At 34.2% G+C, this 13568-nt stretch overlaps 1 protein-coding gene across 6 annotated transcripts in view; it reads left to right on the top strand.

The window, feature by feature from the left end:
• The window catches only part of PNISR (PNN interacting serine and arginine rich protein), a 46908-nt gene that overhangs the window by 20952 nt on the left and 12388 nt on the right, over nt 1–13568 (top strand). For 2 of the 6 annotated variants that reach the window (XM_001377616.5, XM_056818616.1), the window contains exons 2-5: nt 1665–1745; nt 3666–3779; nt 10976–11164; nt 12774–12997. In XM_001377616.5, the coding sequence (XP_001377653.2) occupies nt 3692–3779; nt 10976–11164; nt 12774–12997 (501 nt within the window). In that variant the 5' untranslated portion in view covers nt 1665–1745; nt 3666–3691. Of the gene's footprint in view, nt 1–1664; nt 1746–3661; nt 3780–10975; nt 11165–11418; nt 13359–13568 lie in introns of those variants that run through there. The other 4 variants (XM_007484359.3, XM_016431202.2, XM_016431204.2 and 1 more) reach the window with 3 other exon arrangements.

Here is a 13568-nt window from a genome sequence, read left to right as displayed (position 1 = left end):
GTTCATATAAGTGGTCCCAGATTTTTCTGAAATTGCCTCCTTCATTATTTCTTACACATAATTTGTTCAACCATTCCCTACTCATTGGACATTCTATGGATTTCCATTTCTTTGCCACTATAAAAACTGCTATAAATATTTTTGTACACGAGTCCTTTTGTCTTTTATTTCTTTGGGGTATCTACGTAGCGGATCACTGGGCCAAGGATATTGCTCAAGTTAATAACTTTGAGGCATACTTCTAAATTGCTTACTATAATAATGGTACCACTTTCACAGCTCTACCAGCAGGACACTATGTGTGACTGTTTTCCCATAGCTCTTCCAATATTTTTCCTTTTCCTTTTTTTTTTAAACTTTGCCCATCCAATGGGTATGAGTTGTGTAAATTTGCATTTCTCTTATTAGTGATTTGGAGCATTTTTTCATATAGCCATTAATAGATTCTTTAAAAAAAAAACTTTACCTTCTGTGTTAGAATCATTTCATTCTAAGGCAAAAGAGTGTTCTGGTTTAAGTGACTTGCCCAGGGTCACACACCTGGGAGAAGTATCTGTCCAGATTTGAGCCCAGGATCTCTTTGTCTCTAGGCCTGGCTCTAAGTCCACTGAGACACCTCACTTCCTCATAGTAGATTCCTTATAAAGGAAATTAAACACAGTACCAGCTCTGTTGGAGTTTAATTTAAGAAACATTACTCTTATTAGGTGATTTGTTTATCACACTTAGGACTGTGGAAAAATTAGTCGTCTTCCCCACAGAGTGTATTTCTCCTTTCTATTTAGTTCTTTTTATGGGGTGGTGGTATTAATCCATTTTTCAAATTTTTTATTGTCAGAGTTTTTTTGGCATTCTTTTAAAAAATTTTGAGTTTGGATTCTTCCCCACTTTTCCCCCACCCATTTAGAAGGTAAACAATGTAACATCAATTATATATGTGAAATCATGCAAAACATTTTCATATGGGGGGGGGGGCAAAAAAAATTTAAGCTTCAATCTACACCTACCACTTCTGTCTCTGGAAATGGTCAATCATTTCATAGAAACAGAACAAGTTAAATGTGTTGGAACCAGATTGAACACTGTCAACAATAGAGCAATCAAATATTTATTAGTTTCCTTTTTTGTGCCTGACTTGATTAATAAAACAGTCCCTATTTGAAAAGAAAAGCTTATGACATTGACCTTTTGATCATACTTGAAAAAAGGTTAATCCTTTTGTTGGACTTGAGGCAAATTACTCCATTTTTCCTATTTTGTGTATACCCCTAAATAAAAATCTGAATGCAACTTTCCTTTTTACTGTTTGTTAGCTTGTGCAGAAATAGTGAAATATGAAATCTTTTTAAAAGATGCTCCTTTCCTTCCTTAGATTTTGTGAGGTTGTTTTGTTGTAATAATTGAAGGAGGTATATTTTAAATCATGATATTGTGGGAAAATTGTAACTTTTCATTTTTTGTCTATTCCATTTTTTTGCCTAATGCATACTTACATGTTGGTAAAACAAAATATTTTCTCCTCCCTTGCCCCAGAAAAAAATCTTAAGTAAAATTTTCAAAAAAATTTAAAGTCTATTTTATCAGAATATTTGGAGTGTATATTTATCAAATTTATTTGAGTAATGAAAAAACAATTGTTTGCTAGTTTTTATTTTAAATTTCAGGATGAAAATAAACTTGCTGCTATGATCCTTAGCTGCATCTGTGAAGCAGCCTGAGTTTTAACGAGAAGGCAAACACGTAAGGTCAGTATTCATAGCTGATTTAGTGTTTATATCAAATGTTACTTTTCCCTTCCCTTATTGTAACAAAAATAAGTTTACTTTTTAGTTAAAGGTATAAGAAGAATTTTGTTAGTCTGTGATTCAGTTGTGGTCCAACTCCTTGTTGACCCCATTTGGGGTTTTCCTGGCAAAAATACTGAAGTGGTTTGCCATTTCCTTCTCCAGTTCATTTTGCAGATCAGGAAACTGAGGTAAACAGGACTAAGTGACTTTCCCAAGGTCGCACAGCTAATAAGTGTCTTGAGATCAGATTTGAATTCAGATCTTCCTGACTCGAGGCCATGCCCTCTATCCACTGCTCAACCTAGCTCCCCAAGCAAAATTTCTAACTTGACTGATAAGTAGCTCAGATTTCCTTTTTTTTTCCAGTTTATTTCATTAATTACTTCTGAAAAATTTTCCATGGTTGCATGATTCATATTCTTTCCCTCCCCTCCTTACTCTTACACAGACACACATGCGCATGTGAGTTGCTGAGATTTTTAGGTTTGCAAAGCACTTTTACATACATTATTATTCATTTACTGCTCTATACATATATATAGAATATATATGCATTTATACATTTGCTACCTAATACTTTGAGATAGGTACAACAGGTGTTGTCATATCCACTTTAGAGGTGAAACTGTAGCTGACCGAATTTGTGATTTGTCCATTGTCACATAACTATAGTAATCAACAGGGGTGGGATCCTGGATAAACCAGAGCTAGATTTAGCAGTCTAATCCTTTGTGTGCAATCAAATAGTTATAGAATATCTTTGGATATTACTGGTGGACTTAAGTCATAAGTAGATAAGAAGAAAGTAAGAGAATAGAAAATTTAGGGGGAGAAGAAAATGAAAAAGAAAAGATGTAACCTGGTTACTATAAAAGAGAAAGTATGGCATCATGGGGGTGAAAAGCTGGCTTAGAATCAGGAAGACCTGGGTTCAAGTCTAAATTTTGATATATACTGTGTCCCTGGGCAAATCACTGAAACTTAGAGCAACCTTATGATCATGAATCATAAAATAAATGTCAGTCTGCATTGATAGAGAAAATGTCCTAATCTCATATTTGCAGTACCAGTGTTTAGAGGCCTGATTTAAAGAGGGGAAAAAAGAAAAAAAATGGTCACTACTTAGTGCCTATTCTTGCCAATGTTTGGTCATGTTTTAGTAGAATACAAAAAAAATTTTTTTTTAGTCATTAATTATAGGAAATAAAGAAATAATAATATGAAACATATTCTTCCTTTGGCAAAATCATTCTTGGCTCCGGAAATCAGGAATTTGTTGTTAATGACAGGTCTGATACTATTACAGAGGTGAAAAAAAAATGTTTATGCTGATAGTACAAATTTCATCCTGGAAAAACAAACTTTCACTTCCTTGGACCAAACACAGTATTTCTGTTTCTAAGTTATCTTCTCTTCTGTTCTAGCTTTAGAAATCTATTGTGATACTAAGGGATAAGTGAATTATAGTGGGGAATGGAAGAAGTGTTAGAAGAATGACGAAAATTAGTAGATTCGATTTATGAAATTTAGGGAAGTCTTAGGATTTAAAAAAAATGCGAAAATAATGCTTTGTGCCAATCTTAAAAATGACTTATTAGTTATTCATGAGACAAATTAGAGCACACTGAACTAAATTTAGCCTCCCCCCACACCCTATTAATTATTAAAAACTATAGGATAGCATTACCATAAAAATTTCTTTTTCTGCCTTTTAGTTTGAAAATTCCAGTTGCCTCTGGCAACCTGTTGATCAGAATTTTAGAACTCTGATCACATAAATGTTTCTTGTAATAGTTCTAGATGTGTTAAGCTAAAAAAAATTTCTATTTAAAATTAAATAATTTGCTTTTACTTTTGTATTTGATTTGTTGAAGATAGAAAATATAATTTATAAAGAAGCAAAAATGTGGGATCAAGGAGGACAGCCTTGGCAACAATGGCCTTTGAATCAACAGCAGTGGATGCAGTCATTCCAGCACCAGCAGGATCCAAGTAAGGAAAAAAAATTGAATTTTATTTTAAGATATCAAAAAGGAGGGAAAATGCCCATCAGAATTTTGGTTTTATTTATTGTCATAATGCTTTTTGATAAAGTATAGCCCAACACATATGGTGATGGTTTTTGTGAGCTTAATATTTATTCCTACTTCCATGAGAGATCTTTTTAGATAACTTCAGGAAAAGTAACATCCTCCTTAAGTTTTTTTTTTCCAGGCTAAACATCATTAGTTCCTTCAACAGGTCCTCTTATGGCATGATCTTGAGTTCTTTTTCATGTTTATTGTTCTCATCTGGTTGCTTACCAGTTTTGCCATGTCCTTTCTAAAATGTGTTACTCAGAAATGTGATCTGACTAATAAGTCCTGGATCCTTTGCCTTCATAATATATCCCAAGGCTTACATTAGCTTTTTTGTTGCCATGATTAACTCATATTAAATTTATAGTCCACTAAAACTAATGCATCTTTTCACTGAACTGTTGCTGAGCCATTCCTCTTTCATTTTGTATTTTTGAAGTTTGTTTCTACAATAATTCCTTTTAAATTTCATCTTAAATATTATATTCTTATCTTTCAAGAACTTTTAAAATATTACTCTGATCTAGTGTGTTATATGTACCTCTCAGTTCTGTGTCAACTGCAATTTTGACAAGTATACAGTCTATGCCTTGATACATGTTAAATAACAATATGGCCAAACATGGATTCTTAGAGCAATTTCCTAGAGACTTTCTTCCAAGGTTTCACCAAACTATTAATGACTGGGCTCAGTGTCTGGCCATCCAATCACATCTGAATCTACTTATAGTGTCATCTAGTCCTTATCTCTCTCTCTCTCTCTCTCTCTCTCTCTCTCTCTCTCTCTCTCTCTCTCTCTCTCTCTCTCTCTCTCTTCTTTTTTAAAAATTTTTCATGGTAACATGATTCATGTCGTTTCTCCCCTCCGACTTTACAAGAAGTTCCACTGTAGTCATTATCTCTTAACTATTACCAGATATTTTATAAAAATCTAACTGCATTTGCAGAATTCTTTTTCTTCAAGCCTAACTGGACAAAAGAGAAAACAAGATTAGTCTAGAATTACCCGTGTTTGGACTTATGAGAAAGAACACTGTCCACATTGAGAAAGAACTATGGGAGTAGAAATGGAGAAGAAAAACATTTGATTGATCACATAGTTTGATGGGTAAATGATCACTGTATTATTGAAAACATTAATAATATGGAAATAGGTTTTGAATAATGATACCTGTATAACCTAGTGGAACTGCTTGTCAGCTCCAGGAGGGGGGAGGGAAGAAGGGAAGGAAAGAACAAGAATCATGTAAACATGGAATATTCTAAATAAATGAATAAATTTAAAATTACCTATGTTTGATGACCCCATTCTGTCTCTTTGTGATCTTTCCTTTTTCTAGGTGTTCACTACTTAGCCTTTAATAGTGTACTTTAGAATTTTTCCAAGAATCAAAGTTAATTTCATTATCTTTTCAAGTTTTTGGATAATAGTTGATTCCCTTTTTTGAAACTCAGGACATTTGCTCTTTTATTGTAGTACTTCTTGGTTCTTTATTGGCTTCCAAAGATAATTAACAGGACCTCAACCATCATATTCACTTGTGTTCTCTGTATCCAAGAATGTAGTTAGTATATGAGTCATATGATTTGAACTCAAGAACAACAACTTTGTATTCTCTTTACCATCTCCTCACCCACCTTGGATTTAAATTCTTGATTAGTGGGTTTTTTTTTTCTTTTTTAGTTCAGATATCATTCTCTATGGCGTAAAAAAATAAGAGCAAAATAGTTGAGGTCTTTTTCTGTTATGTGTTATCATTGTCCCATCTACCTTGATAGTAATCCCATTCATTCTTTAGTCTTTCTTTTTTTAATGCAATATAGCTTCATAAAAATTCAACCCAAACCTTTTTGCTTATTTGTTTTCTTTCCTGGCCCCAGATCATTTGAACATTTCATACTCCTGACACTAGTTTTTATAGGACCATATCATGGTTTTGTTTTGATGAATTCTCTTTGCATTCCTGTTGGTCTATTTTTCTCTTTATTGGAATTGTTTCTGTTTATAGTTTCAGAACTTTATTTGGAACAAACTTGATTGCCATGTTTTGAATATAATTTTTTTTTTTAGTTTGGACCATGGTAGTGCTACAGGATGATCAATGTTATGAAGGTCATTTTTTTTTGTACTGTACAGTAGACACAGAAAAAAATGGTATTGAGTATTAAACTGAGAATGTTCTATTTTTTTCCTTTCAAATTATTCTTTTGTCATTGTTTTTATTTTGTGATATTTGGGAACATGGAGAAACAACATTCTTTCACACACTTCTCAACTCTCCTTTTGGTTCTCAAAAGTTTCAGAAATTACATTTTAAGGATTCTAATTAGTTGGGTTTTTGTTCATTAGAATTTTGTTCTACATAGTTTTCTGTATGTATTGACAAGAGTTACTAAGAATTTTACAGTTATATTTTTGGGAAGCCATTTTCACAAAATATGATATAAATAATGCGGTTTTCTTTTTCTTTTTTTTTCTTTAATCCTTACCTTCCACCTTAGAATCAAGAATGGTAAGGGTTAGGCAATGGGGGTTAAGTGACTTGCCCAGGGTCACACAGCTAGGAAGTGTTTGAGGCCAGACTTGAACCTAGGACCTCCCATTTGTAGGCCTGGCTCTCAACTGAGCTACTCAGCTGCCCCCTGCCGTTTTCTTTTTAAGGCATTTTAATTTATAGTAGTTGGAATAAATAAGTTCATCTTTTTAGCAGTTTTAGTAAGTGAAAAGTGATAATTTGAAAGTATAACCCCATGTAAATTTTAAATGAAATTGTACCATGGAATTATAAAATAGAGTGACATTCATAGCTTTTCCCTCTATTTCCATCATCCTAATATTTATTAATAAGCTGCTTCTAGTTACAGTAAGAAAATGTTGACAGTGTAATACAGCTATTTATTAAGCATTTTGTTAGTAAACTTAAAAACACATTTTTAGGTGTCTACTCTGGGCAGAATTCTGAACTAGGTACAATGTTTTGATAAACCTCATTGAATTTCTAGTCTCTTAGGGGAATAATAATAATGGGGGAATTAGACTTATAATTTCATTGGTATAAGGAGATTTCAGTGACTAGTTTACTCTGCCGATGCAAATTACCTATTTTGTAATTTGGTATCATAACTTTGAGATATCCCAGTGCCTCTTAAATAATTTCTCTTTGATCATTTTTCTGTGTCAGTTCTATTTTTTTCCTAGTCCTTTGAATTTGCTTTAAGTTTCTTGTTGTCTGTTGATGTCATTAATTTTATCTTGTCTGTTCTGACTTTCTTTTGGGGTGGGTTTTTGTTTTTAATTCAGCCCTTCCTTCCCTGTCCCTGTTGTTGCAAGCTGGAGTGTCACGAGAGGGATCTAGAATAAGAGATGGTGGTGGGAGATAACGAAGGGGTCAAAAAAGAGACTTTTACCCCAGCAGGCTTTTAACAGTTCTGATTTATTCCATCATGTTTCACCTCTATCAGGTTTCTTCTCTCTGACTCTCAGGCTTCTTCCTCTCAGGCTTCTTCCTCTGACAGAGCCAGAAGCAAAGTGTATGTATATACCTTATTCAACTGTGAGAACTGAGCTAGCTCTCATGGGAATCAAACAGTCAGCAAAGATAATTTTGACTAGAAACTGTTTTCCTACTAGCTGAACATCTGGAGCAAGGGAGGGGAAAATTCCCTGTCAGTCTCTCTTTCCTAAGGTTGCTTCTTTCTCAAGATTTTGCCCTATTCCTGATTCCCAGGAGAGGAGGAGGGGGACTTGGGGGGCGGGATTTAACCCCTTGGCTCCCCACACTTCCCCTTTCCATATCATAAAGGCATCATCTGGCAAAATAGATGGATTATGTCTTTCATTTTTTCTATTTTCTCAGTTCATTCTGTAGAGGTAAATATTCACAAGTTATTCTTAAAATATTAAATCTGTAGTTGTATATATAATGTTCTCTTGATTCTACTTGTTTCACTCATAGTTCTTTCCAAGTTGTAAAAAATTAATATATTTACTTTCTTATGGCACAGTAGTGTTCTATCACAATCATATACCACAATTTGTTTAGTCATCCCCCAATTGATGGACATCCCCTCTATTTCTAATTCTTTGCCACCACAAAGAGAGCTGCTATAAATATTTTAGAACATATGGGTGGTTCTCCTCTTTCCCTGATCTTAGAAAATAGACCCAGCTGTGGTATTGCTGGATCCAAGGGTATGCACATTTTTATAGCTCTCTGGATGTCATTCCATATTGCTCTCCAAAATGGTTGGATCAATTCATAGTTCTACCAATAGTGTACTACTAGTACCTCCTTTTTCCACATCATTCTAGTTTTCAAGTCTATTTCTTAGATAAATTTCAACTTCTGTCTGTCAGGTTCCTAATCTATAAAATGAGACTATATAATAATAAAGACTTTTCCAAACATTAAAGCAGTATATAAATGCTAGATATTATTACTATTGTTACTCTCACTATAGTGAGAGCAATAATTTTGTGCTAGACTGTTAATTATTTTTCCCAGTCTTTGTTTCATGAGTCCGATTTTCAGATTTTTTTCCTCTAGTGCTCTTATTTATATAATAATTTTAAACTTTAAGTAAAAAAACCAAAACCTTTGCTTCATTTTCTCCATAAATTTTAGTTGAAATCATGCTAAAGATGTGTGCTTTTGAGATTTTCCTTATATTTTGGTATCATTCTTTCTGTTGCCACAATGGATCTTTATGCTAGGTATTCTTTTTTTGGTTTACTCATTTGACTTTATTTTCTAAATTTAGACTTTATGTTAGAACTAGGCTCTGTACACTTCTAGAGAGAAGATATCAGTCTTCCTTGGCCCGGTTTTATATTCTTTTTGGTTTCGCTGATGCTTTCTTTGAGTGTTAAGCATTGTGTTCTTCCAGGATCTCATAAACATATCAGACTGAGCGTTTATAGCTATCTGATCCAGCTATCTGGTCTGATTTTTATAGGCTCTTGACTTCATTTTGGGTCTGGGTAGCATATTTGTGGACTTGTTCCTGGTTGGAGTTCTGCCTGACTGGAGTGATCTGGCTAGAAGGCTCTGCAGGTTGAGAGCAACAGAACTACAAGCGTCCCCTGGGTATTTTCTCTCCCTGTCCTGATTATTCTTCTGTAAGCTTCAGATTGAGCTCAAGGGAGCTGGGTTCAAGACTCCGCTCCAGGGTCAGGGCCCCATAGAAGCATGTAGTACCTGTTCCAGTTCATTTCCCAGAACACAACCTTAAACCCAGGCCCAGATCCCTATCTCTGTCCTGATTGGTTTTGTGACCCAGGTATGAGTGATAGATAAATTTGTCAGTTGGTACCTGTTTCTGTTCCCTGATCTTCATTAGGCAACCTTAGTACTTCATCCAAGTGATCTTTTCTTGTCCTAGTATACAGACAGTCATAGGAATTGGTGTTCAATGTCATCATATTGGAAGGTTCTTCATGGCACTCATATGCCTAAAGCAGAACTGGAAAAATGACTGGTTATAGATTTTTCACCCCTTTGGATTTGCCAATCCAAACTTGTTCCAGTACTCTTTTGGGTCTTTTAGAGTAATTGTGTTTTGGGAAGAGTATCTCCAGAGGACTGGGCTACATTGCTTCCTCTTACTCTGACATGTTGATTGATGTCTTCTTTGCAATGTCAGGCCTTAGCTGTCTGTTGATTAAGTGATATGCTCGGAGGTCCCACAGCCAGTATGCATCAGAGGGGGGGACTTAAATTCAGATTTTATTTTTCAGCTAATATAAGCTCTCTAGTAATCTATGTTACCTCTTCGTAAGGGAATAAGTCACGCAAATAGATAACTGCAACATAAAGTTTACCATAAATTCTTTAGAGTTGCAAAAGTAAGGGTTTGTGAGCAGGAAGTAGAATATGTAGAATTTTTTTTTACTAGATTGTGAAATGAAAGCTAATAGTATGTTCTAGTGAGATAATATATGTAAAATTTCAAAGTTCAAAGTGCTTTACCTTAATGTAACTTAAGTGACACAGTAGGTGAGCATGCTTGGAATCAATCCAGATGACTTGAGTTCAAATTCCGCCTTAGACAATTATTAGGTGTGAGACACTGGGCAAATTGCTTAACCTCTTCTTTCAGCCTCAGTTTCCTCATCTGTGAAATGGGGATAATAACTACTTCACATGATTGTTGAGGATCAAATTACATGTATGCACTTTGCAAACCTTAAAGCTCTATATAAATGCTAACTGTTGGTATTATAATATTACAGTAACTCTAAAAAAGAAGAGAAAGGAATGTTAATCTGAACAAGTAGGAGCAATAAGTCTGGAAATTTTCTAGCTACAAATGCAAAAACAAGCTCTATTCTTCTACATAGCCTTTAGACCAAGAAAGTTTCTTAATCAGGGCTTTAATGGAAAGTGATTAAATTTTGATTACTGGAGAAGGTAGAATACCTTTATATTAGGGATGAAGCAAGGATCTGATATAAGCAAACCTATGAACATTAAGTAGACATGAGCTGAGCAAGGAACTTGTTAAATGAGACCAGTCTCTTTGGACTAGAGAAATAGAGGATGTGGAAAAGCAGAGGAATGACATGTGATTAAGATTATTTTGGAGATAGTCATACCTAGTCTGAGAGCCAAAAAGAGATTAATATGTTCTTTTAGAAAAAAAGTCATTATACTTGGTGTTTTAATATGAGGGTAAAGAAAGTTTAAAGGACTAAAAATGTTTCTCAAGTTTGTGACCCATGGGTATTGGAAAGGTAATAATTATAGGGAAGTTGGTATATGAAATAAAAGGTAGAAAGTTATATGATTACATGATTATATAAGTGCTTTCAGTTAAATATAGGGGAAATTTTTTGATATTTAAACATTGAAAAGGACGTCAGGGAAGTTGTGGATTCTCTGAAAAAGTGAAAAAATAGAATAGATTATTTGTCTTACTAAAAGGTGCTAGGAGTGGATTTGATAGCATTGTAAAATATCTGGCTACCCTATGTTATTGAATCTTATTTAAATTCTCTAGGCAAGAAATAACTTGAGAGATGATTTTTTCTTTTAACAATGGATATAGTAGGGTAATAGTGGCGATATGATAGTATACTCAGAATCCTCAATGTTGCTCTATTAATTTTAGGTCAGATCGATTGGGCTGCGTTAGCCCAAGCATGGATTGCCCAGCGAGAAGCCTCAGGACAGCAAAGTGTGGTGGAACAGCCTCCAGGAATAATGCCAAATGGACAAGATATATCAGGAATAGAATCTGGTCCAAACAACCATGGGAATTTTCAAGGGGATACAAATTTTAACCGAATGTGGCAACCAGGTTTGTTCTTTTTATTTAAAAAATGGGAATTTTCCATTTAATTTAGTGTTAAGAGTTTTATTTTTAAGATACAAAAATGTAGGATTGAAATGATTTAATTTCTCTATGACTTCTTGAAAATGAATGTTTCCTTTAAAAGAATTCATTTCAGTTTGATTTGACCTATACAGTTAATGGTTGACATTATTCTGTACTCAGCCTGCTTAGCATGTGGCATTCAGAATTTGATTCTTTTCTTGGTTCTTCATTCCTAGGCTGACAGGGGCTGGGAACACTGGAAACCTCACTTGGCACCTAGGGAAGAGAGCACTTAGTGCTTCTCTGTTGCAACCTCTGGCCTTTTCAGAAGCAGCACTGGCAGAGCAAAACATATCCAGCATCTAGTTAAAGAAAAATGGTGTCACTGTGATGACCATAAGAGAGAAATTTGCTTTGTCAAATATATTATTGCCCCTACTCTCCACACATCATTTTCTTCCCTCTTTTCAGATAGTCATGTGTTTCCATGCTGTTTATCTGTTTTTTTTTTAAACTTCTGAGAAGTTGTTAAATAATTTATGAGATTTGGATTTCTTGATAGTAGTTCACCATTTTAATTTTAATTGCTTGTATAGTTACTTACATCAGTGATTTTCATTAATAGAGAATAAATTCTCCTAGATTCAGTTATGCTGAGTATCAGATCATTCAACTTTTTCACATTGGGTGAACAAGCTTTTTACTCATAAGACTAAATGACTTTGAGGATGTATTCCACCCTTCCTTCCACTTCCCAAAATTAGCATTATAAATATATAAACACCTTAGTTTCTGATGCCATATGATGGTTTCAGTTTGTCTTACTTAGTTATAGCACTGAATCCATACCAGTTGCCTCCCAGATTTAAACATGTTTTAGCTTCAAATCTAAACATTTTAAGTGATGCGGTTTGTGACTACCCTACCCCCAATTATTTCCTTTGTGACCCCAAACAGCTAACTGTGTGTACCTTGGTTTTCCCATAAATTGGGGGTATTTGGCCCTCCCCCCTACCTCACAGGGATGTTGTGAGGATAAATGTTTCTCGTGGAAGAATTTATGGTTTTTTTCATGTTGCTTTTACTGGGAAAAAACCATTAGAAAATTCAGCACAAAAGAAATTGTTTTAGATTTGATCGTTCCATTCAATAGAATGTTTAGGCAAGCATTTGATTCTTATTTGTATAAATCAAGCATTTGGAAGGATGAAATGATTAATCCATTCAGGTTCTGTATTAAGGCCTGGAGAATAAATTTATCTTGAATCTTGAGATATTTTATATTGGATGTATTTCTAAAAGGCTAGTCCCTTTTTTTCCACATGTGTTTTCACACATAGTCTCCAAAAAGTCAGTTCGCTTCAAAGCTTTTATTACTTTAATCTGCACTGACTTTTGGGACACTATATATGTGTGTGCATGCGTGCGTGTGTGTGTGTGTGCGTGTGCACAAGATGAGAAAGAAGTTATAAATTATATAAAGAGCTCTGATTCTTTACTAAAATTTTACTTTCTTGAGATCTTAGAAATAACATTTGTTGATATTTTTATAACGCCCTGTTGAATGTTTTTATGCCTAAATCCTAAATAGAATGGGGAATGCATCACCAACCCCCACACCCCCCTCCAGATCAGCCATGGATGCCACCAACACCAGGCCCAATGGACATTGTTCCTCCTTCTGAAGACAGCAACAGTCAGGACAGTGGGGAATTTGCCCCTGACAACAGGCATATATTTAACCAGAACAATCACAACTTTGGTGGACCACCCGATAATTTTGCAGTGGGGCCAGTGAACCAGTTTGACTATCAGGTGAAAGATATTTTGTTACTTTAATATAGTAGATGTGAACATAATCCATTCTTTGGAAGTATCCCATCAAGAATACCTAAGATGTGTTTCACTTTTCAGTCCTGTACAGATAAGCACTGTTTTTTTTTTAAATGAATAGTGTTAATTATTTTTGATTATTAAAAGCATTAGAAATTTCTTTTCAGAAGATATTTGATTTTCTAAGTTAACATTTTAATGATGCAAAGGCCCTTCATAGAATAAAACTTGAGAAATTGGAAAAAAAATGTTAAAAAGTGCGATAACCTACATGATGTTTTGTCTTAAATTTCTATTTTCAGAGTGGCATATTAAGTATTAAATAAAGTTTAGAAAATGCTCAGTAGTTGAATACCTTATTTATTTAAAAATAGATTTTATACTTAAGACATGCATAGCATACATGAAGAACATAGATCATCTTCCTAAATGCATTCATAGTGTTACATAGGATTTGCAACAGCTTTTCTAAAATCATCATTGTGTTTTTTTTTTCCCCATCTTGTTATGACATGATATTGAATTGTAAATATCCTTTGTAGCATCCAATTCA

Source organism: Monodelphis domestica, chromosome 2 (genome assembly GCF_027887165.1).
Source record: "Monodelphis domestica isolate mMonDom1 chromosome 2, mMonDom1.pri, whole genome shotgun sequence".
Classification (NCBI taxonomy): Eukaryota; Metazoa; Chordata; class Mammalia; order Didelphimorphia; family Didelphidae; genus Monodelphis; species Monodelphis domestica.
The sequence above is the reverse complement of the archived record's forward strand: the minus strand, read 5'-3'. Positions and strand labels throughout refer to the sequence as shown.